The following is a 24,291-nucleotide window of genomic DNA, read 5'->3' as shown; positions in this document are numbered from 1 at the left end:
CTTGTGCTTTTACTCTCAACCGTCACTTCCAGATGAAGGAACTGAACTTCCTGTGTCACCACAGCTGCCCAGAGTGCTGCACTGCATGGTTTTCTTCAGGGTGACACGCAGAACACAAGAACAAAGGACAGTTTTCTCCCGGAGGAACGGTTTGCTGTTCGCAGCGGCTTCATCAGGGAGGCGTCCTCCTGTTTTCCCAGGGCGCTGCGAGCTGGCAGGGCTGGGCAAACATATTTAATCTTAATGACTGACTGGTCTCCAATTACGCGCCTCTTGTATGTTTTCTCAACATTTTTAGCCCACTGCCATCTAAATCTGTCTGTCCATGCACCGCCTGAGGAAGCAAAACAACCGGAAGTGTGTGACTCAACCACATACAGACACACACACACACACACACACACACACACACACGTTGCTTAGCAGAGTCCTTGAGCTGAAACCGGCCGTATCTAATTATAGTCTTTATTCCACATTTTAAAGGAGGGCATTCCGAGATGGATTAGCCATCTTTGTTTCTCCCTTCTCTCTCCTTTGGGCACAAGACAAACCCACACCGTAATTGCAGCAGGGATAGATAATCCAGCTGCAATAATCTGGATCGAAAATGTGTGTGTGTGTGTGTGTGTGTGTGTGTGTGTGTGTGTGTGTGTGTGTGTGTGTCCATCTGATCACCATGGAGATTATCTAGATTTGTACAACACTGAAGTAAACCTGCCACTCAGGTGACACAATCTGATTTTACGTCACTTGTTTCAATGATATCTCAATCTGTCAGAGCTCAAGCTCATTAGATTAAAGAGTAAAATGTCACTTGATTCATTTGCGTCTGAATTAAGTGGGATTATCTCCCCCCACTGGCGCTGTTTGTCATTTGTCCCTGGAAAAAGGAGGCTTTTAAGGCTTAATGTGAGATTAAATGACCTCTCTGAGTCCCAGTGGGGACACATCTCTGGGGTTCAGTGTCTTAATGTGTCACTGGACTAATCTCTTCACTGGTAATCCCCAAGATCATCCATCATGCTTTGGATCACTGGTTCATGGAAAGAGAAACTTCATAACCACTTTGTCCCACATGAAAAGATCTCTACTGGTAGCAGAGCTTCGAACTCAAGCCAAGCAGACAACACACAGAGGCTTACCTCGGCCACCGGTGGAGGGAGAAGTGGAGATCCCGGCACGTTGAGGGCTGGTGAGTGAAAGCTTGTGTGTGACGGGTGGAGAGAACGAGGTGGAGACTAGACTGGGGGAGGGAGGGAGAGAGAGAGAGAGAGAGAGAGAGAGAGAGAGGGAATGAAAGCACAATAAATTTCACTCTCAGGGCAGAGCTTGAACTTTGCTCTCTGTTGGACTGGGGAGGGACGGTCGTCCCCGCTGATCGCGTGGAGAAGGTGTCTGAGGTGCAGGCAGCCCCTCCCTCACTGAGTAAATGTGTATTCAGTATCTGAGTATTTTATATGCTGATGATGCACAAACACAACTGATAGATTCTGTCATTTTTTACTTTGTGTAGATTTCAAAACCTGAACTTTTGACTTTTACTTGCAGTGAAATCAGTACTTCTCCTTCTACCAGTCAGATACACAAGTATCTATACTTCTTTCAAATTTCCCCAGTGGGGATCAATAAAGTATTATCAATAAAGTATTATCTTCTGCTTCAGTAAAATGTGTGTGTACTTTGACCACCTCTGCTGTGTCTATGTGTTATTGGTTGTTTCACATAAAACAAACAAACTGGTGACCAGATATCACCCAGAGAGCAAACCTCCGCCACAATGATTCTCTCTTCAAGGCGCTGATCTTTCGTTCCATCGGCTGGTTACTTCCTGTAACCACAAGGTGGCGCTAAGATCTCACCATGTGGAGTCCAGTTACTACAGTTTCCTCTTTTACCGCGAAATCACACCAGTAGCCTCCTCACCACAGTAAAGCTGTTTAACTGAAACTCACAGTCTTCAGAGTGAACCATCAGACATTTCTGAGCAAACTGGACATGAGAGTGTAAAAAATAACACGGAACATCCAGGTGGCGCTGTGACCAATCTGTCCTGAAACGTGAAGGGTATTTCCCCAGTCCGTGAAAATCTGCTCCACAGTTTTTGTGCAATTCTGCGCACAAACAGCAGAGAAATGTTGAAACACTTAATTAAAGTCACTTAATAAAGTCCACGCGTCTTACAGGCGCTCGTCCGACCTTGAGTCTCTCAGCCTCACCACAATGTAGCACGAACCGCATGTGACGCCAGTGAGAGAAAACCGCAAAAACGGAAACTGATCTTTTTGTGTTGCCAACACAGCGAGCGAGCAATGGCGATCAAAAGAATCACAGTAGGGATTTTGTATTTTACAGCAGTTTTATTACAGTGCGACAGCGCCGCGGGGTCTTGGAATGAGGGCGGCCTAAAGAAGCTACAGATTTTAGCGGTCTCTTCAGGCCAAGGACAGACTGATGCGTCCTCGGACTCAGACCCTTGTCTAATCAGGGAGAGTGATTGCACTGAAATCACATCCAGCATTTATTGCATAAGTAAATAATTATTAGCATTTATTAGCATGAACAGAATATACGTGATATTCTAAAACTGACAGGGTAATTCTGTTGCATGTAATTGTACTTTTTACATTTGAATTTTGCTAATGGTACTGTCTTCTGTCCTTATTTTTAATACACTGCATTTGTGTGTGTGTGTGTGTGTGTGTGTGGAGGGGGGTCTTGTTAAGTTATGGTGTTGCCTCTTTACTTTAGCCAAGGATTGAAATTCCTTAACAGCAAAATATTGCACAAACAATTCCGATGGTACCGACTTCCAGCCACTAGGTGGCACCAGTAAGCGAATTACTGCTCTGGTGCTGCGCCCGTGAGACTTTCAGGTTCAGCATAAACGGTCATTTTAAATTGCTTAAGGGAATTTACGAGATAATTTCAGATTAGAAAGCACTTGTTCCATTTACAAGTATACTTGTAAAATTAGCCTGCTGAGTCAGATAAAGTGAGTAGAGTAACTGCAGTGTGTGATGCCTTGAGGGGCTCCATTTTAACTCGTAAATGGCGACTCTTTCGCTGCAAATCATTGTCTACTTTCACGTGCTTTGTGAGGAGAAATTCCACATCCGTGCTGGTGTAGATTTGAAGTGATACATCCTATCTTTTTTTGGAAAGCGGTCAGTTCATGATTATTTCGTCATAAAATGACTTTAATTAATACATTTATGGAATGGCTGTGTCTAAGATGTCTAACTTAAACGGACAAAATAGCAGATTAGAGGACACAATTAAGTAAAAAGGCATGTGATTTCAACCAAAGTTAAATAATATAACCAGAAGCTACTTGGCATTTTAACTAGTTTCACTCGCTAATACTCAGAAATTAGTCAAATAATCCCAACGACATCACGGAACATCAAACGGATTTCGAAGGCTTGGGAGAATATCTGAGACCCTGGAATGGTTGCATGTGAGACTGAGGAACCGAGCCTTTGCCGTCGGGAACGACGGTACTTTCCCTTTCTCTCGGTCTCTTTTACCACGTTGGAAAGTCGGATCTCCCGTTACAGTCACAAATCCGAGCTTTAATAGAGCCCTGAATGCGTCATAATTCATATCCAATGAGACCCGCCCTGCCCGGCTGACTGACCGTCACTCATCTGCCAGTACAGCAGTAGCGGTCGCGCCTTCTCGCGTCTGCTTCCATGGAGACCGACTAGAAAAGGCGTTTTACCGTCTCGTAGAGCCGGTTAGCTCCTGTGAGAGAGCTAACTGGAGAGTTGTGAAATGGGATGATGTAGCGGGATAACTCTTCGGACGAACTACGCAGCACCCTAGCATGGCGAGCTAACGTGGAGCCGCGCACGGGGAGGGGCGGTGAGTAGCCGGAGCGAGCTAGCTGCTCGGAGCTAACGCAGGCTAGCATTCACCTGCCGGCTGTTCTTGCTAACTAACCGCTATCAGGATGGACCGTGTGAAGGAAATCGAGTCTCCTTCAACTTTGCAAACACCACAGGGGACGCCTGAGTCAAGCGGCGAGGGCAACCCCGTCAAGCCGTTAATATCGCTGTCTGCTGGAAAGAGACCTTCCATCGGGGAGGATGACGGCGGGGGCGCCGAGGCGAAACTCTTCGGGAAGGGACTCGCAGCCACCTCCCTTCTGCAGATTGCGATACGGAACGGGATCTATCAAAACCAAGTTGCCAACGCTATCGGCGGGGCGGCCAAAAACATAAACCCCGCCAACATTTACGGGCTGGCGTCCGTCAACAGCAGCGCCTCTGTCAACTCTCTGCTGAGCAAGAGGCGGCAGCGGCACAAGCGGAATCTGTCTCTGGGGGCGCCGCCGACCGGGAGCTCGCCCGGCGTGTCCTCTGGGGAGGCGGTCAGCCCGGCTCCCTCAGCCTCGCCGCTCAGCACCCTCAGCCTGGACAGGAAGACCTTCCTCCGGCAGAAGCAGTCCAAGCAGCTCCAGGCCTCCGATAAGACATGGGTGAGATCGGACCTCAGGCGGGGCTGCGTTCACGTCCACGACTGGCTCACGCCCTCCTACCCTCGGCCGGTGCTGTGCACGGTTGACACCACCGCGAAAGAGGTGACCAGTAAGCTGGAGGGGAGCAAAGCCGGGGCTGTGTTGAGAATTAACTGTAAAACCACTGCTTTGGCTGACTCCAGTCACTGCAAGGAGGGCAGCGGACAGGCTGATGACATCGCTAGTGTCGGTGAAGATGCCAAAAACCTCAAAGCAGAAGACAGTGAGGACACAAAACTGTGTTACATTGATGCCAGCTTGACTTCTAGCCTATTTCTGGATGATAAAACCACCAGTAACTCCTCCTCTGAGGTCTGTCTGAATGACATCGGAGTGGATTTGAGCCTGAGTGTGGCCGACTGTTATGGGGTCTACTCAGGGTCAGATATGGAGAGCAGCACCTGCGAGGACTTCAGCCCGGGTGGTCCCAGAAGCACAGAGCACCGGGACTCCATCAGTGAGGGGCAGGGCCTGGGTACAGACTCCTCAGCATTGAGTCCCAACTGCGACAGCGCCACGGAGGGACCTGACCCGTTTGAGAGCTCCTCAGATGAGGTAGAGCTCACATCGTCTCCAACACATCCAACCGCTGCTGCTGCTGACCAGCCCGTCACCCCCACCACCACCACAGACCCCTCCGGTGCTCCCAAAGTCACAAGCACATTAGGTGATGACAATGGAGCTGGCAATGGTGAAGATACCCCCAAATTAATCAAACCCCCTTCCCAATGCTCAAGCAGCTCTCAGACCCGGCCCCTGACCAGCCAAGCATCTGTGCAGCCTGACCTGGAGATCCCCGAGGGGAGCCAGGGATGGACGGAGCCCATCAATACCAGTCCGACCCCAGCCCTCTTTGTCCAGCTGCACGGTGGAACAGTGCGGCGGCTGGCAGATGACGAGAAGCCTCTGCAGATACTGAATGAGTACCTCACTAACCTGGGCTTTGAGGACCCGTGGAGGGTGCAGGAGGAGGGGATAAATCCAGACATCGGCTGCCTGATCCGCTTCTACTTCGGTGAGTGACTTACAAGGTCCCCATGGGTGCTAGACAACCTTGAAAATGCCTGTATTTTAGTGTGGAGTTTTCTATCATAATATTTGTTAAATGTGTGTGGAATTTTCGCAGTAGAAGGATGAATTGTTTGTAAAAGGGCAAATATAAAGAAAAGTGCTGATCACAACGTTCCAGACCTCAAAGTAACGTTCAGATAGCTCTGCTGTGCAGCCACCAATCCTGAGCCAGGTGACTCTCACTTTCTCTTGTGAATATCAAAAACATCAGGACAATGACCGGCAGATGGGTTGACATCTTTGCTTGAAAAGAAGATGATCAATAAATAATATAAAATTAAACAGGCTGCAGTTAATTTGATCGTGTTCAGTTAATATTTGCAGTTCTGGTCAAAATACTCAAGATTTTTAAATGCAAACTGCCTTTGAAAAAGTGGTATTTAAATAAAATGTATTGTTATCGCCAAAACCTCAAGGAGCGCCACTGAATAATTCAGGTTTCGACTACTAAACTTGACATTTTTAGGATTTAGTTTATTTATATTTGCTTGAAAATGCTGAGGAGAAGTTGTGGGAACCCTGAAGGAACTGGGGAAGCGTGTCTGGGATTTATTCCCACCATCTCTGGGTCTATCTGCTCGTTACGGCGGACCCCTCTCGTTGCGCTCGCCTTGTCTCTGCTCATCATTGTTCATCCATTCTCACTGTAGCGTGAGTGCAGGCATTGTGCTTGGTCAGTCGGACTGTTAAACAAGTGTATTCAACTGTCCCGCTGTGACAAAACCCAGTGTTGTGCATTTAAACGCACCACAGCCGCTCTGTGGGGAGGCCTGGCGGGAGACACATCTGGAGGTAACAGGTGTGCTCTTTCGGCACGCCAAATACCCCAGTAGTGACACAACGCGGGTTCTGTTTCTCGTCTTGTTGTTATTGATAACGGCGGTGTTTTGCTCAGGATAAGAGGATGGAAAACAGCCGTGATCTCCTGTGGGATTAGCGCCACTGGATATTGTTTTCTGACCCTGTTTTTACACCCTCGGCTCAGAGGGCAGGGATGAAGAGTCGTCGTCTGTTCACGGAGAGAGAAACTTCATTTTCTTACCCGTGAAATTTACAAATGATCCGTTTCATAGTCCTTCTCCTCAACTGTGTGTTATGCTGGCTGCTTATTAAAGTATTCAGGATTTTACCTCACCCGGGAGGTGAATCTTGCCTTTGAAGTACTCGCTAATCAGTGGCTTGAGCTCACAAAGACCGTCTCGCCTCCTCTATCTCTTCGTTGTGGCTCTAGCTTGAAGCTGATGGCGTCTGAGGGCTAACTCAAGTTAAACTGCCCAAAACGTTAGCTTTTATGCAGCCGTGTGCTCGGAAATCCACGAACTCTTTGATTTGAGGTAAATACAAACAAGCTAGGACCCTTCGGGTTCATCTGTCATTTGTGGTTGCGGCAGCGGTGGCTCGCTGGTCACTCAGCTGAACCAACTCGCTCACGTTTACTTCAGCGCTGAACTGTCAAGTGTGTGTGGATTACGGAGTGTATGGCTGAGTAAAGGAGACGTGGATTATACCGAGCAATGACCCCGAGAGTCTGGAACCGCACAGTTTTGTTGATGTTAGCTGTTAGTCCCCATTAGCTTGAAGCTAAATAGACGTAGCCGGCTCTTTCTGCGTTTTGTTAAAGCAGAAGTCATGCAGGAGGGTAAATGTCTTTGTGAGCTCAAGGCACTTGCGTATGAGCACTCGAGAAGGAAAAAAATTTATGTGAAGTTTCACTTTAAGATTTAAAGTTTCTTTAAGACGACACAAAACATTCAAAGAACAAAACGGTCTGTTTTCTTGTTTTCTCTGTGTCATTTTTGGAGCTGTTGTCCCCTGCTTCCCCTGGAGTCCCCCCCCCCCCCCCCCCCACCCCGGCTCGCTCAGTAAGATGACAGTGGAACAAAGCATGATGTAGCGTTCTGCCGCTGCGAGCGGAGGCCATTCAGCCACTGCACACAATCGCACAGCCTTGGAATTACAGCCGCGAGGCTGCTGGTGTGACAGAGAAGAGGAAGTGCTACGGGCATGACAGGAACAATTACACAGAAGTGGCGTGATAGCATGAAGATTAATTCATGACGCTGTCAACATTTAAAACATGGTATGTGCACATGTGCTTGAAGGGGTAAAACCTGAGTGAATCACAAGAAAAACAGGTATTTTGTCTCTCATTCTCTTGTTCATATACTAACATGATTAGGATTAGTCGTAGCTTTCTGACCGAGCACTTGATGACTTTGGACAGAGGTATGCAAACCCTTCCCACCCATTACCATTCATGCTGCTAAGCTAACTAGCAGTCAGCTGGTTTCTGTGGGTCTCAGCAGCACAGAGAAGAGAAGGGTTCCTGTCTCCTTGTCAGGCTCTGGGGACTTTGGACAATAAGCCTATTTCTCATAATGTTGGCATGTTCCCTTGATGTCATAATCATCTTGCACCCCCCCCAACACACACACACACACACACACACACACACACACACACACACACACACACAACTCCTCTATCTGTCAAAGATGCATTTTACAGATAATGATCAGTTTTCAGACCAAATCCATAATTTACTTCTCTTAAAATACAGTTCTGTGATTAAATGGAACAAACTTTAGAATTACCTCCATCCAGGAGTGGTCTGTTTTTACCCGTCTGTTGCTTGGTTTCTCTGTTTGTTTTTTTCCCTCTGTCAGCAGGATTACTCAAAAACTAGGTTTTCTTTTCTTCTAAACTTAGTTGATTAGTGGACCATGAGCCCAAGAAGAAGCTGTCCAGTTTTAGATGTTTTTCCTTTCCGACTGGCCCTGGTGGAGGCATTTGCCACCAGAATGCCCCTCTAGTTTCAGATGCTTTCACGGGCTGAAACCGTTCTGGGTTCAGCAGAATCATCTCCCTGGTTATGCTTCTACTGAGGTTCAAAGTTCATTCCTGAACTTGAAAACAGCAGCTGAAACAATCCTCGCTACAAGATCCACTTAGCAGCTGTTGTGGAGGATTTGAACAGATCACATGATCCTCACCAGAGGATGCCGTTTGTCCAGTTGTCATGGATGTTATGTTGTAACAGGTTGTTATCATTTGTTGTAACCTGCCGAATGATTCTACACTCATCGAGAGAGTGAACCTCAGTTAAAGACTGATGACACTCAACAGACGGAAAAGAGGTTGTGCCCTAGATTAGCAGTTAGCAGTTAGCACTGACACATTTGCAGGGCTCTGTGCTGTCAGGACGCTCCATCTCCTAAATTAAGATTCATTCATGTCTGTAAAGCAGAGCTTTTTCCTTTTAGCGCGTGTTGTATTTGTTATAATTAGCCATTAGGTCATGGTGACTCGTATCTGTGTGAAAGGTCGCTGACCTTCCCATCGCTGTCATGCCTCTTATGTTACTGGCAAATCTGAATCATGACACCTCTGACTGACCCCCAGGGTGCAAGTGACATCACTTGTAGTCACTTTATTCCACTTAAACACCCCACATAGCTTTTGCTAAAATATCCTGTGGACTGCATATGTTGATCTTGAATGGTTACCAAACCTACTAGAATTATGTGTCTTGTTCAAGTCAATGTATCAGTCACGGTTGAAGAATAATCACCCTTGCAGTATTAATCACAGTAACCACTATTAGATGTTTTTCTCCAGACGGTGCAGCCAAAGCGTGGAGGTAACGTCCAGACCTACCGTCCTCCTGTCCTGTCAGCTTACATGATGAGTTGTTTGCAGATGTTCAGAGGCGAGCCAGAGGAGTTTGACTCAGCAGTCCCTCTGACAGAGTACTCATGCCAAGTATTCTCTGTCTGTCTGTCTCTCTGTCTCTCTCTCTCCTACGTGCACACAGTCATAGTTTGCTGACAGCGAGAGAAAAGTGACCTTAGTGGAACTCAGATTTCACCTCCTCAGTGTTTCGGATCTTTCTGAGACAGCAGCAGCAGCAGCAGCAGCAGCAGACGGCTCTGTAGCCCAGAACTGCGTTACCCAGAGGACACCTCTCAATGTTAAATGCGACCCAATCATTTGCAAGCAGACGTCTTATTTTGTCTCAGTTTTGCCATCTGAGTGCCACACTGACTCAATAAGAGCTTCAACCACTCACGTGACGTTTCCCCTGAACTGGCTAGTAGCTGGTTGGTGGTCTTTGGCCTGCCAAAAGCCCAATCAAACCAACGATTCGAGGAAAAAAATATGAAGATGTGAGTACTTGGTGCACTCAGGGACATTCTGGTCAAGGACAAGATGCAACAAAGGTGTTTATTTTAGATAGCAAGGAAGTTACTATTGGTTTCTTGACGACAGACAGGATGTTCCCCATTCAGAAATGGAGCAGGAAGGAAAGGGCATGTATGCATGTACTGTATATATTAACACTGTAGGCCTCACCGTCACCGCCCGGGGAAGGGTGGACCCACACAATACTCATTCCACAATAGTGTTTACTTAAAAAGTGGATGTGTGTCTGAAAGAATCAGCTTCGTGCTCTTCATCAGTTAGACTGAAGTGTTTGCATCACATTGATCTCATATGAACTCAGGGTTTTAAAGAAAGGTCTGCTATCACCCTTTAGGTGCAGAGCTACGCAGTAGAATCCCTGATAGTCCCACTGACACTGTATACCTGCAGACGTGTGTCAGTACACCATTGTGTTTGCAGTAGAACATGACTAGTTTCCCTGTGTTTGCGTCATATCTTTATGTGTATTTACATCAGTGTCTGTACTCTCGGAACGTCCTGTTCCCGTCGGAACAAAAAGTACAGGCAGAACTTGAAGAAGGAGCTTTCATGCAGGCAGAGAATTCATCTTTGAACCAACAACCACACGCTTGGATGCGACTGAACCCTAATCCTCGTCGGGGTTTGAATTGCTGCAGGTGTCTGCATTATTTCTTGGAACGGTCTATCGTAATGCCTTGATTTCATTCTTTTTCTTGACCTTACTCTCGTGTATGTTTCAGCGTTGCGCTGCCATTTTGCCGGGCAGTAGAGCGCTGATGGAAGTGATTCAGAATGAATGGTTCCCCCGTCTCAAAACCGAAGGGCTTATAAGGACTGGTTATTGGTTCAACCATGTCAGTGAAAACCTTCAGTTTTTAAGTAAAGGTAATAATTGCATGTAGACGAAGAGAGATTACATAGTCAAATCCCTCCCTCCCTGTTCTTCTCCTGTTGAGGGTGGTGGGGGTGGAGCCTATCCAGCAGCCTTCCCCCTGGACAGGTCACCAGTCCATGGCAGGGCCAACACATAGAGACAGACAACCATTGGCTCTCCCAGCCACCCTACGGTCAATTTAGAGTCTGGATTAACCTGGTCCCTCTTGATGTCTTTGGACTGTGGAGGAAGCTGGAGTACCAGAGAGAACCCAGCAGGAACAGGGAGAACATGGAGACTCACCCAGAAAGACCCCGTGCTGCAGCCGGGGCTCCACCCACAACCTCCTTGCTGGGGGGGCACAGTGAGGACCACTGCTCCACCGGGCCACCCACATAGTCAAACACTACAAAAAACTTACATCATTCAGAAGGCGTTTTCAAGTCATCTGACCGTCATTTTGTGGAGCAACCTGACAAAGTTCAGAACAAATCTGCATCACTTGTCACCTCCATCAGTGAGACAGTGTTTGAGTGTCACTGGCCCGCTGAAACCCGAGGTGATTTGTGGAAGTCACTGGAGGAGTCGTCTTCTCTGCTGGTGTTAGAAGACATTACATAACAAGCTAATCTGTTTTCAGGCTTCACACTGGCTCAGAATCCTCATGTCTCCCGCTCTGCTTCTCTGACACGACGTGTACTTCACACATTCCTCTCTGATCACACACCAATCGCTTTATTGCTGCTTTCATGTGGTTAACACAGTTTGGAGTTAGAGAACCCACACCAGTCGAGGCTGTGGGTTCTCTAACGGAATAGACGGTGAAGCCGATTGTTGGAAGCTGCATCATGTGTTCTTGTGCTTCTTTATGCCATCAAGGGGTTAATGTAAGAAATCATGGCTGAGTGACTGCACACTCTCTTAGCCCGCAGGCTATTAGCTACAATTCACTTACATAACCCGCCGCTCTGTTCCTTTCACTCTGAGAGAGGAATCCAGTGTGAGGCGGTTCATTCACAAAATCCTTGCGAGCTAAAAATGACTCGTTCTATTGTGCAAAAGACAAACATCCCAGTGTTTACTGGCCGCTGGATTCACGCTAATCACTGTGATATAACAAGCTCCTCTCTCTCTCCCCAGGTAAGCCTCGCAGTGCCGGAGGTTCCGAGCGCGTGCAGCTCTCCGGCGTGTTCAACGTGCGGAAGGGGAAGCTGGCGCTGCCTGTAAACCGCTGGTCAAAGCGGCAGGTCACGCTGAGTGGAACCTGCCTCATCGTCTCGTCTGTGAAATACGCCCACACGGGCAAGATGCACATCCTCCCTCTCATCGGAGGAAAGGTACTCGTGCACGCCTTCACACGTTGACAGAAGTCCTCTGAGCTTTAGACCAGTGGAGCAAGACGGTTTTATCTTGGAATGCAGAGGTCGTTCTCCCCTCCAGGTCAAAAGTCTGCAGAAAGTCGTGATGTCACATTTGAACAAACACTTTCCCGCCATTACTCAGAGCGGCCTCAGGAATTCCTCGAGAGAAAAAAGAGGAGCTCCACTTTGTCAAAAAAAGACGCGCGATCCATTTTATTGAACTCTGTTAAAGTCTGAGCACAGTTTGGGTTTGTTTGACAGACAGACATTTCCACTGGCACTGAGATGAGGAACGAACATTGATCAGCTATGCTGTTGTGCTGTCATTGACTATCACCATCACTCTGCTGGAACTTTCTTTCCCAGCCAATGTGTGTGCGTGTGCTGCACACTCAGCAGACACACACAACCTGACGTAACTCGTGTCCTTGCATGTCAAAACTGTTACGTGCTTACACGCAGGGTGAATTTTTTTTATAAAATAGTTCATAAATTGTAACTTGATGCCAGGCAGTTCTCCTAAGTGTATCCACGTCCAGGCGACTTCCGGGGTCGTCCCCGTTGGCTCCACTTTGACTGTCAGGTTCTCTGGTTCTGGACTGTTCCCCTCTTACTTGGCTGTAAAAGGTCCATAAAAGCGTCAAGGACACTGATCTCTGGTCTTTCCTGCAGGTGGAGGAGGTGAGGAGACACAGTCACTGTCTGGCTCTCAGCTCAGCCGGTCCCCAGAGTCAGACCTACTACATCAGCTACGACTCCTACACGGAACACCTCCGCTGGCACCGGACCGCCTCAAAGGTGGGAGACAGGCTGTGTGTGTGTGTGTGGGGGGGGGGGTGTTGGCGTAAGCTCTTGACTTTGAATGCATCGTGATCATTGCAATGACAGCATTGTTCACAAGTTATTTTTGACTCATGATCTTCTCCTGTCGTCCCGTTGTCCCGTCATCCTGTCCGCCCCCCTCCCACTGTGTCAGATCGCGTCCCAGAGGGTGAACTCAGTTGACCTGTCAGGCTGCAGCCTGGAGGAACTGCCCACTCAGCTGTTTTACAGCCAGGACCTCACCCACCTCAGTCTCAAAAACAACTTCATGTCCCCACACAAAGGTGTTCCAGCACTCACCAGGTGAGTTTCTGTCCCCCCTGACCCGCCGCTCTTAGGGTCCCACACCAAAGTCTGTGTAGAGACGACACGAGGAGCCAACGCACCAAAAGAATTAGTTTCCTCTTTTTCTTTTTATTGTTGTGGCGTACGGTCATACGGTCTCAAGAGGAACCAGCTGAGATCAAATTACACGGGTGTGTGTGTCCGTGTGTGTTGTGGATCAAAAGCCAAGCTACTAGAGAGACTTTTGCCGCATCGCCTCTGGGCTTCCGCTGGTTTTCTGTCACGTGACGCTTGGACAGGTTGGTTAGATTCCTCATGCTGGTCTCACCACCATCAGCTGGTTTTCATTCAGTCGTTTTTACCTTCACACAACTTGTCTCTCTCACACTGTCATTTGTTGACTTCCTCTCTCTCTCTCTCTCTCTCTCTCTCTCGCTCTTTCTCTCTTTCTCTGGCTGGGTTTGTTGTCTTCTTTGGTTTCGTTTCTGTTGCTCTGCATCACATGGTGTAACACTGGACATGCAGGGGGTCAGAAACAGTGACGAAAAACAGCTGGACATAACGGCGTTAACCTGGACTGAAGACAGAAGAGAGCAGGAAATGATAATCGACCCGATTACAAGTGACTGCCTAAATATGCAGAATCACAAAAAGGCCAGGAACACCAGCAGGGAGAGTCGAGAGCTGAGCTCCACTCACAAGTCAGCCTCTGAACTCCCCTCAGAGAGATTAAGTACCATCTCACAGATCGTGGTGCTAAATATGTGTGGAAACAATGGGGGAAAAAAAATCTAAATGTTTTTGCTCTTTTCTTGTTACGAAGAGTATGAATATCCACCTGTATCATCGTGGAGGGGGGGTGGGACGAAGACTAACTATCGCATCCCGTGAGTGCTGAACAAAACCCGCAGCTCAGTTTGATTTAATCCAGAGGAAGTTCTCGACCAACATTTCTGCTTCTGGTGACATTCAGCGACTAAAATGTCTCGGCTGAAGAAAAGGCCGAACCTCCAAAGTGCCCTCAGACGCTCCCCGCTTGGGGAGCACCTGGCAGCTTCGGCCGGGAAAAAATGCTTTGGTGGAAGATCCACCTCCCGTTGGGGTTTGAAGCCATGTGGGAAACTGAACACAACCGCCTCGCAGCTGGGACTTGACACAGCTGGCCCCAGTGGGATCAAAGCGCTGTACGGTGTCACATCTGGCCTCGGGCTCTCAGGCCATCAGGAGGGACCCTGTAAACACACACACATGAAGGCTTTCTGGGATCTTCGCATTCCATCAGATGAAGAGCCATTGATTCGATGATGGAGACATGAAGCACACATCCCTATAAAACTATTGTGGTTCTGTAAACACACACTTCCAACCCGTGTTTGGATGAGAGGGTGTTTTCTGTGACTTTCCCTGGGAAAGTCGTGGGTCGGGTTCTGCCGCAGGCCTGGCCCGACCCCCTCGGTGATTAGGTCAGACCTGGAGAGCCAGGACACACCCACAGCTTCTACCTGGACCACAAGTTGCATTGTGGTGCTGAAAGACTTCCCTCACATAAACATTTCCTTCTGATAGAAGGTAAACTTGTAAATGTTATGTTGCCGTATCCTTGAGACCGAGCGCAGGCTTCCTCCCGCGTCACTTACTTTGTTTATCAGGTAGAAGTTTCTCAGGATTTGACTTCATTTGAGCCTCAGCAAGAGAAGAAGGCCAGAGTCCAATTATAGCGCTGACCGATGAATCTCTCCCTCTCTCTTTCTCTCTGTAGGTTTTGTAAGCTGAGAAGCCTCAGTCTGTCTAATAACGCGCTGTCTGAGTTCCCTTTGGCCTTGTGTGACATCCCCTCACTTACGGAGCTCAACTTGTCTGGAAATGCTCTCTCTTCTCTGCCTGCAGAGGTCGGAACCATGTACAAGTAAGTGGACTGAGTGAAAAGAGCCGCCTGCCTCGAGGCTGCAGCTTCTGATGGTAACAGTGAGAGCTGGATGGGTCCTCAGTGACCTTTACTCTGCTGGCACACCCACCAGACAGGAGCTTGTTGTCATCGCCGTCGTTCCATCAGCGCGCATTAATCCAGCTTTCATGTCATGACTCACGGGCAGAGTGCCCGACGATCACGTCTTGATCACATTTTGTCCGAGTGATCGTGCATCACTGCGTGACTGGTGAGGGAAGTCAAGTGCTCCTTTTGGGGTCTGAAGAATCAGTGTTCATCTTTTCCACGTTTGATGTGTCCTTTTAAGTGGAGAATAATGTGACGTTTATCCCAAATAAACGTAAAACAACCACAAAGTTTTCCATTGATGTCAACTGAAAGGAAGCATTTTATCATAGGATTTGTCATTGATGAATTTACACTGTTTTTAGATGCTGTTGGGTGGGAAGGCAGATTAACCCTTCGAGTAAATACTCCATCTTTGACTGTTCTAGTTTGTAATATCTAGGGCTGCAATCAACCAAAGACATTCTTGGTCGACTGAAGCCCGCAAATTTTGACTAAAAATCGACTAATTTTATACATGAAAACTCTACTGTGTCAACTACCAGCACAAAACCTGTTGAGGAACATTGAGACAATTGTGTTTGTCAGGTTAGAACAACTGAGCGACGCCATCGTTGGTCCTGACAGAGCCAGACTGAACACAGGAGCTCAGCATCGCGGCTGAGACACAAATAGACTTTTAAATTAAAACTTTACGCTCAAACACCAAAGGCAAGTCCACTGTAAGAATTTTTACGATTAAAACAAAACAATTATTAGACTAAAACACTGAAATGTCAATTCTGATGTGTTCATGTACTCAAAACTGACAGGCAACCTGAGGTGGACACGTTAGCTCACCGTTTCTCGGTGACACGTCGTGTTTGTGGTGGAGCTGTGACATGAAAACTGGTGCTGGCAAACTTTGCATTCGCCTTTTTTTCCTTTTTCTGTTTTCATGAAATGCTGCCACGCTGCAGACGTCCTTGACGTGGTGGACGAGGACTGACTTGGAATGAAACCGTCAAAATTAAAGAGACATTCATCAAACCACCAGACGTGGGCCTTCTGGTGCTCTTCAGTCTGTCTGTGTCTAGCGGGTCGGGAGAGTCTAAAATAGCAAAACAAGGGGGTGTTCAAAGATAGATTGTTATCTGTGAAACAGGGGTGCTTTGAAAACACCCCCATTAGCACTTGGTACTTTCCTCCTGATGAAATTAACCTCGCAAAAAATGTTTTCATAGGGTTAGGGTCAAAAAATCGACCAGTCGACTGGGAGATTACAGCCCTGGTAGAAGCAGATTTGGAGTTTATCCCTGTTTTCTTTATCACAAGTTTTCGTTTAGTTTTCTTGAGTAACAGCAGGTTTAATTTGTCCGTCAGTTTAAGTTATTAAGTGGTAAATTGTTTCCAAAATGAGATTTTCTACTTTTCTGTCTTCTATATTTGTGCGGCAGTAATAAAAGTGTTGTTTTCAGTTTGCAGACTCTTCTCCTGGACGGAAACCGTCTGAGTTCGCTGCCTCAGGAGCTGGGCTCTCTGGAGGCCCTGACCTACCTCGGCCTGTCCTTCAACCGCTTCAGCTGCGTCCCCGCCGTCCTGGAGAAGCTGCGGGACATGGAGAGACTTTGTCTGGCCGGGAACCAGCTCTCTGTCCTGGATATTGCTGCACTGCAGTGGCTGCCCGCTCGTCACATCGACCTCAGGTAAACTTCCACACTGACTCGGGCCGCTTTAGTGGAACAGAGCTGCTCTGAAATCTAACACCTCCCAGGATGCCGCAGGAACAATGTGCTCCATATTTCAGTGTGGCTGCCTGTTTTGTGTTTTTGTGCAGTGGATTCGTGAAGTTCCAGCCAGTTTAGCCTGTTTAGTCAAAGCAGCAGCAGGACCCCAGAGAGTCCGATAATGGTCCATGTTTCCCAGAAGATGAGCCCTGCTAACGTTTCCTCTGGTGTCACCTGATGTTGACATCGTTGTTTTGAGGGAGATATCAGTGATGTAAATGCCATAAAATTTTCTCCAACTTTTCAGTGTCTTTAGTGGAATCATTCTAATAGTATGATTGATACTCAGGGGGGGTCAAGATCCCGCAATATTTTGGTTAATCTACTTAATTCCAATCTAATAATCCTAATTAAGTAGATAAGATAAACCTAACCAGGGTCTTGAGAATGTTATCAATGTGTGTGTCGTGAGGGTTTCCATTCTTCGCCAGCACACAGCCTCATGTTAGCAGCTAGCTTGTTTGACTGAGCATCACAAACTGATGTTGCTGGATAGATTTATATAGAACAATTAACAAACTCATTTATTAGATAAACATATTTTTATATCCTCCCTTGTAAAGGTTGAACCAGCTTCAAAAAGTGGCAGTAGGAGATGTGGAGCCTCTGGTCCACATTGTGCAGCTGGACCTGAGAGATGCTGGTCTCCAGGAGCTGGACATCAGGCTGCTGTGTAGGCTGGAGCTTCTCCGCTGTGACCGAAACGCCCTCTCCCTCCTCAGAGTCAGCGGTCAGGCCCTCCAGAGCCTGCACGCTTCATGCAACGGTACTACCACTCACTATGAGCTGGAAAGAGATCTTGCTTGTCAGTGTCCACTCAGATGAGAGAGAGTTACCAGTGTTGTGTTTGAGTGCAGATCTGAAGCAGCTGGAGGTGACGCCGGTGCCCGAGAACCTGACTCTCCTGGATTTATCCTGGTATGAAGCCTCGTTACAAAACCATCGCAGTCCCATTTCCACAGAGGAAGGTTAGAGTTGGAAGCTGGCTGCTGACTCTCTGTGTTTCCTTCAAGGAACAAGCTGGGTTGTGTCCCTGACTGGGTGTGTGAGAGCAGCAGACTGGAGGTTCTGGACATCAACCACAATTCTGTCACTGAGCTGCCAACACGGTGAGAATCACGCTAACCTACACCAGCGTTTAGCAGTTGAGGTGTGAGTCTGTGTGAGCGCTCGGTGAGTTTCTGCTCGGCTCGTATTTGGAGGTTTGTATGAAGGCACATAGTTACAAATACACGTTTTCAAAGTGACTTCCTGTTTTCTGTCAGCAGATGAAAAATGACGCTCGGCGTTCATTCCAGCAGCAGTGTGCATGCAGCATTACGGTTATTCTAGAGGATCAAGAGCTTGTTATTTCTGCTCTCTTTGATGTTGTTAATATTTCAAGCTGAGGTGAACTTTTTTCCTTTTGGGTGGAAAATCAGGACACGGTTCTGTGTCCTCATCAGGGTGAACGCGAGTTCACGCTCGCTCGTTTTGATGTTGCTGGTTTACAGAACACAGAGAGACTCAGCTCGCTGGGTTGTTTGTGTGTTGTAGGCTGCTCTCCAGCGGGAGCCTGAGAAAGCTGCTGGCAGGCTGGAACGATGTGTGTCGGCTGGCTGAGAGGCTGGAGAGATCGCAGCTGGAGGTCCTGGACCTCCAGCACAACCATCTGACCGAGCTACCGCATAACCTGTTCATCAAAGCGCAGAGGTACATCCCTGAGCTCTTTTCTTCCTCATATCGTGTCTTTCCCTCCTCGTCTCTTTTGTGTTCATGTACTGTATGAATTGTCAATTTTCCTGTGTTGTATTGCAGCTTGCGCTATCTAAATGTGTCGGCCAACAAGCTGGAAAGCCTCCCTGCCGGCAGCCTATCAGAAGACAGTTTCAGCAGCCTGGAGGAGCTCTATGTCACCAATAACAACCTGACGGACAAGTGTGTCCCCCTCCTGACGGGTCACGGCCACCTCAGGGTGCTTCACCTGGCCTACAACCAGCTGCAGACCTTCACTGCCAGGTAAGAACAGGCCCTGTGAATGCACGGCCTACACAACAACAACAACAGCAACCCAGTAACAATGGGAGCACAAATTTGATGCCAACACCAGCGGCGGGATGCCAAATTCTCTGTCGCTGGTCAAATCCAAACCCCATTCAAAAAACAAGCCTTTGAATGAATTTACTTGATCATTACTCCTGTTGTCATTTGAACTGCCCCCCAACAATGTTACAGGTCCAGGCACGCTGGTGTTAAGTCCTCTGACGGGGAAAATGTCATCATATGATCTGCTGAACCGAAGCCTTTAATGAGCACAAAATCACTTCCCAAAACTGTGCCTTCACTGCTGCAGTAAACTGGCCCGGCTGGAGCACCTGGAGGAGCTGGACCTGAGCGGGAACAGACTGAGGGCCGTGCCCACCACCATCCTCAACTGCCAGCGCATGCACACGCTGTCCGCCCACTCCAACTGCATCAACGCGTTCCCAGAGGTCCTGCAGCTGCCAGAGATCAAGGTTGGTCTGGTCTGTGCAGACCTGTGTGACGTCTGCTGAGCTGTGGTTGTCCTCAGAGCCACAGCGTCAGTGCAGTGTTGGGCTTTACTGCCTTGTCATGATGACGTGAAGCTCTCGGGGAGCCAGGGACTCGATCGGGAGCCAGGGACTCGATCGGGAAGCTTCCAACTGAGCTGCCTTCAGAAACTGCTGTCAGGTCAAATCACAAACGTTTTATTGGCGTCTGACCTTCAGCCGATCGGCTCCTGCCCCTACCTTTATGGTATCAGTCTGGAACATGTCTTTGGTGTTCAGGCAGGTTTCTCGCAAACCATTTGATTTTTTAAAAAAAGTATTGTTTTTGTTGATTTTGATGGATTCCGACTTCTTATTTAGGCTCTGAATTTTTAAAATGTATTTTGAAAGGAGGCAGGAACTGGAGAAACGTGTCAGTGGAACACTTCTTTCACCCGTCCTGGTGGAGCAGTTGGAGCTGACTGAAGCTGGCCGCGTCCCTCCTTATCTTGCTGTCATCTCTGTTTGTTGTTGTTGGGCCGGAGCAGGAAATCCTCTGTAATCTCCACACAACACCCTGCTCTCGGCCTTTCTCTCAAGCTGCATGACTCTAACATTCTCTCTCTCTCGTGTGTGTGTGTGTGTGTGTGTGTGTGTGTGTGTGTGTGTGTGTGTGTGTGTGTGTGTGTGTGTGTGTGTGTGTGTCAGGGGTGGGAAAAATAATGAATTCTTCTAATAAATCCTAATCTAACTCCTGGCTGAGCTCTCGCTGCGCTGCTAACTCTGACCGTATCTGCCTCACGTTGCTCGCTCTATTTTCACAACGTTTATATTTTGTAGAGGTTTTTTTTTTCTCTCTCTCTCTGGAAACTTTGACAGAGGACGGAAGTGTGAACTGAGGCCACGTTGAGATCTGATCAGACCACAATCTGAGGGGCTCACATGTGGCCTTGTTCTTTTAGCACTGGGATTGAAAGATGATGCAAGAGTCTTGACACGCGCACACACACACACACAAACACACACGCACGCGTGTGACTTGAGTTGCTCTGTGTTGGGACTCATGAACAATCTTAATTTGGCACATTATTCATTCTGCTTCCATTTTATTGTCAAGCCAATTAGAAAAAACCCCCCAACTGTGGATACATTGCAGAATAGAAAATGTGTGTTTCCCACAGCTGGTGTGGAGCGATTTAAAGAGGCTCCATAATGCTGCCAGAAGATGGCGGCGTAGGCAACGTTACACTTGGATGTAACAGACGAGAAGTGAAAGATTACAGTGACAGTGAAAAATCAAGAGGTCCACAGACATTCATCTTTTCCGCTCTCAGTTTGTAGACCTGAGCTGTAACGAGCTGACGGAGATCACGCTGCCTGAGGCTCTTCCCCCCAAGCTTCAGGAGCTGGACCTCACCGGAAACCCCCGTCTCAACCTGGACCACAAGAGTCTGGAGCTCCTCAAGTAGGAACCCGAGAGGCTGTGGAATGAAGCATCTGCACAGAACTCATTTGTATTTGTTAGTAACGTTGTTGTGATGTTTCTCCTGCCCTCTGCAGTAACATCAGATGCTTAAGGGTGGATCCGTCCCCGTCTGCTCCGTCTGTGAGTGAGGGCCACGGGGCCCCTGCAGTCTGGAGCCACGGCTACACCGAGGCCTCCGGAGTCAAGAACAAGTCAGTGTCCCCCCTTGGTTTTCTGTCTACACTGTAAGGTGTCTTCCTTTGGATAGCCGGTAGCAGAGGTGACCTCTGGGATCAAACTATTCAGATCATTGAGTGTCTTTCTGTCATCGACCACGACCAGGGCGTGGCTGCTCGCGGTGAACGTCCCGCCATGTCTGTTTATTACATTGTTCTCCAAAACCACAAGCAAGCAGATATTTAAAATGCATGTTTTCTTAATGGAGTTCTGCTTTGATCTCCTAAGTTTGGACAGAAAGCCGCGTTGTGTCAACATGAAGCCGTGTTTGTTGGTCACTCGTTGCTAACTGGCTGGTCTGCTCTGTCGCTGTCAGGCTGTGTGTCGCTGCTCTCGCCCTGGACAGTTTCTGTGGCGTCCGTGAGGCTCTGTACGGAGTTTTTGATGGAGACAGGAACGTGGAGGTGCCGTACCTGCTGCAGTGCACCATGGGAGATGTGCTAGCAGAGGAGCTACACAGGAGCCAGAGGCAGGAAGACTACATGACCAACACCTTCCTCACCATGCAGAGGTAGACAGACTGACAGACAGAAACACTCAGGATAGTTCACAGCTGTTCCTCTGACCACAGCTTTTCTCCTCCAGAAAACTGGGTACCGCTGGCCAGAGGATGGGCGGGTCGGCCGCCCTGTGTCACATCAGACATGACCCGGTGGCCCCGGCGGAGCACGGCGGCTGCTTCACTCTGAAGGCCGCCAATGTGGGCAGGTGCCAGGCCGTTTTGTGTCGAGATGGAAAAGCTATGCAACTCTCAACCGTCCACACTGTTAAAGAAGAGCTGGAGCGCCAGCGGGTCCGCCGGCATAACGCCATCATCACCGAGGTAACGACAAACATTCAGTATAAGATGGAGTAATGGTGGAGGGATACAACTGTCAGGTGCTGCATCTTTGTGGCCTGAAGCTTAGATTTGAATAATCCACTGAACTACAAAATCAAAGGAACAAGAACCAAACAGATGTGAGTTGACCGTCTTTGCTCTCTGCAGGATAATAAAGTCAGCGGTGTAACCGACTCCACCAGAATTATGGGATTCTCCTTCCTGTGCCCAGCTGTGACCCCCCGACCTCATGTCTCCATGGTGACTCTCACCCCACAGGATGAGTTCTTTCTCCTGGGCAGCCGGGGCTTGTGGGACATGTTGTCTCCCAGCGAGGCGGTGGAGGCGGTCAGGAATGTTCCTGACGCTCTGGCAGCTGCAAAGAAACTAGTGACCCTGGCTCAGAGCTACGGCTGCTCCGACAGCCTCAGCGCTGTCGTCGTCAAGCTCAGTATCACTGAGGACTGCTGCTGTTTCTGCGAGCCGCCTCCACCGCCCCCCAGCCCGGGCTTCGGTGCACACACGCACACCAGCACCCACCCCTACTCAGCCAGCAGTGATGGCAGCATACCGCTTCCACCAGCCTCCTCAGGAACAGTCAGCGAGCTGAGCAGCGAGTTCAGCACATCAGAAATGAGCAGCGAGGTGGGCTCCACGGCGTCCTCGGAAGATCCTCCTCCCCAAACTGAGCCGCTGCTGTCCCACCTGAGCCTGCCAGGGCGGGCCTGCGTGCGACGGCCTGCCTGTGGAGGTGGGAGCTTCCAGCGACAGTATTCCGGAGCGCTGTCTGACAACGGGCTCGACAGCGAGGACGAGGAGCCCATCGCTGGGGTGTTCTCTAACGGCAGCCGCGTGGAGGTGGAGGCTGACGTCCACTCTCTGCATGGCCGGGACTGCTCTGCCCCCCAAACACACTCTCACACAAACCACAGCACAAGCATTCCTCCCGCTGCCGTCTCCAACCACGACCCTCCACCTCCAGTCTCCTCCCTGGCGCCTTCGCCTGTCTCTCCGTCCTCGCCCTGCCTCAGCAGCGACACCCGGTCTGGAACCCTGGGCCGCCGGGCTCGAGCTAACGGCTCCGTAGCCTGCCAGGCAAGGAACCAGGACCTCATCGAAGAGGCAGCCGACGCCCCTGTCAAGAAGCAGGGCGGCTACTTCAACGCCCCCGCACAGCCAGATCCCGACGACCAGCTCATCATCCCGCCGGAGCTGGAGGAGGAAGTCCGGCAGATCATCCAGCAGCAGCAGCAGGAGCAGCAGATGCAGACCCACAACCAGCAAGCACACGCCTACCAGAAACCTGCCGACTACTTCGTCACGCCTCTCTGACTCCCTCCACCACACCGGGCGTCGCTCTCATCTCAGATTCAGGCGAGTTTCAGGGACGAGAAGTGAATCAGGACCGCCATTCTGCACCTCCTCCTCCGAAACCTCAGAGGGTTCTGAACACGCTAATGGACCACGGACTGATTTTTATTTACTTTGTTTTCTACTCTTCGCCCCAGGAGACACAATGCAATTTTTTATAACACTTAACGTTGATTTAATCACGTTTAATTGATACCATATCTTTGATTTGAAGAAGCATTTTAAATGCTTGTATTAGACTTTTGAATTAATTCTGTGTGACGGTACTTAGAGATACGCACCGCTGTGTTCTTGTGTTGTCACAGACATTTCCTGTTAGTCATGGCTGCTGGCCTTACAGTTGTCGGAGTTAGTAAACTGTTAAACTAACTCCTAGGAGTTTAATACTTTTAAGTGACCTAGTCACTGGAGCGCGCTAATATTCTCTGAGAGAAAAGATGATTATTTCCGAAGGCTGTTATTCCACGTTCATGTTCTCGGGGGTGGGCCGAGTTGGGAGTGGTGCTGCGGTGGCGAGTAGGTGCTGAACGGGAGGATGCGACACTTTTACCAGCTCAACGAATGTTCTCAGAACAGTTGCAGACTTCTTAGCAACAGCGAACCGCACAAGAGAGCTACTTTTGCTATGTAATAAATTAAAGTTTTCAGAAAACTGCAACACCACGGAGGTCATGTTTTCAGTGGCGTTCGTCTGTTTGGGGTCAGCCATCACCGGGCTTGTTGGAGGGGCGGAGCCTTGGCCGAGGAAGAACCCTTAGTCAAAGCGCCGCCTGGGGGCAAAAGGAAATGACATGTTTGTTACACTTGGTCCTCCCCTGAGTGGGTCGACTGGATCCGTCCCAGATTTAATCAGATCCTTAAGAACTAGGAGATGAGTTACTGTGAAGACCTGAGTTTTTGTCAAAGGCGTTACCGTGGTGAGGCGGTCATGTTTGATATTTGACCACAGAACAGGGACTGGACTCCACATGGTCAGATCTATTCTGGGCTTCAAATGTTTGGTTAGACTCCCATCCTGAAGATGTGTACAAGC

At 48.8% G+C, this 24,291-nt stretch overlaps 2 protein-coding genes across 5 annotated transcripts in view; one reads left to right on the top strand and one right to left on the bottom strand.

The window, feature by feature from the left end:
- The window catches only part of LOC147249414 (tensin-3-like), a 37,905-nt gene extending 36,706 nt beyond the window's left edge, over positions 1-1,199 (bottom strand). For all 3 annotated transcript variants that reach the window (XM_086223590.1, XM_086223588.1, XM_086223589.1), the window contains exon 1: positions 1,143-1,199. The gene's annotated coding sequence lies outside the window, so the exon portion shown is untranslated. The remainder of the gene's footprint in view (positions 1-1,142) is intronic.
- Positions 1,200-3,632: 2,433 nt separating this feature from the next.
- LOC147249413 (PH domain leucine-rich repeat-containing protein phosphatase 1-like) lies at positions 3,633-23,927 on the top strand. Of its 2 annotated transcripts, XM_086223511.1 has the most exons (18): positions 3,633-5,534; positions 11,790-11,986; positions 12,683-12,808; positions 12,987-13,135; positions 14,877-15,023; positions 16,568-16,795; positions 17,440-17,642; positions 17,734-17,794; positions 17,890-17,985; positions 18,413-18,568; positions 18,674-18,874; positions 19,209-19,371; positions 20,700-20,830; positions 20,926-21,042; positions 21,384-21,578; positions 21,653-21,890; positions 22,056-22,212; positions 22,375-23,927. In XM_086223511.1, exons 1-18 carry the CDS (start codon positions 3,953-3,955, stop codon positions 23,217-23,219), a joined length of 4,992 nt encoding a protein of 1,663 aa, XP_086079637.1. In that variant the 5' UTR covers positions 3,633-3,952; the 3' UTR covers positions 23,220-23,927. The 2 variants fall into 2 exon arrangements, with proteins under 2 accessions (XP_086079637.1, XP_086079636.1); XM_086223510.1 differs by having other exon boundaries at positions 22,056-23,927.
- The last annotated feature ends 364 nt before the right edge of the window (positions 23,928-24,291 follow it).

The sequence above is a fragment of the Aulostomus chinensis genome, chromosome 14, assembly GCF_037954235.1.
Source record: "Aulostomus chinensis isolate RoL2024-O1b breed Wild chromosome 14, RoL_Achi_v1.0, whole genome shotgun sequence".
NCBI classification, from domain to species: domain Eukaryota; kingdom Metazoa; phylum Chordata; class Actinopteri; order Syngnathiformes; family Aulostomidae; genus Aulostomus; species Aulostomus chinensis.
Note: the sequence above shows the minus strand (reverse complement) of the source record. Positions and strands in the feature narration are given on the sequence as shown.

What these genes read in the sequence shown, in the direction of transcription:
- LOC147249413 (XM_086223510.1), top strand. Translation starts at nt 3,953, where the DNA reads ATGGACCGTGTGAAGGAAATCGAGTCTCCTTCAACTTTGCAAACACCA. An exon ending in GAGGTCGGAACCATGTACAA is followed by an intron (nt 15,024 to 16,567) that starts GTAAGTGGACTG and finishes TGTTGTTTTCAG; the next exon opens with TTTGCAGACTCTTCTCCTGG. An exon ending in TGCAGCTGCCAGAGATCAAG is followed by an intron (nt 19,372 to 20,699) that starts GTTGGTCTGGTC and finishes TTCCGCTCTCAG; the next exon opens with TTTGTAGACCTGAGCTGTAA.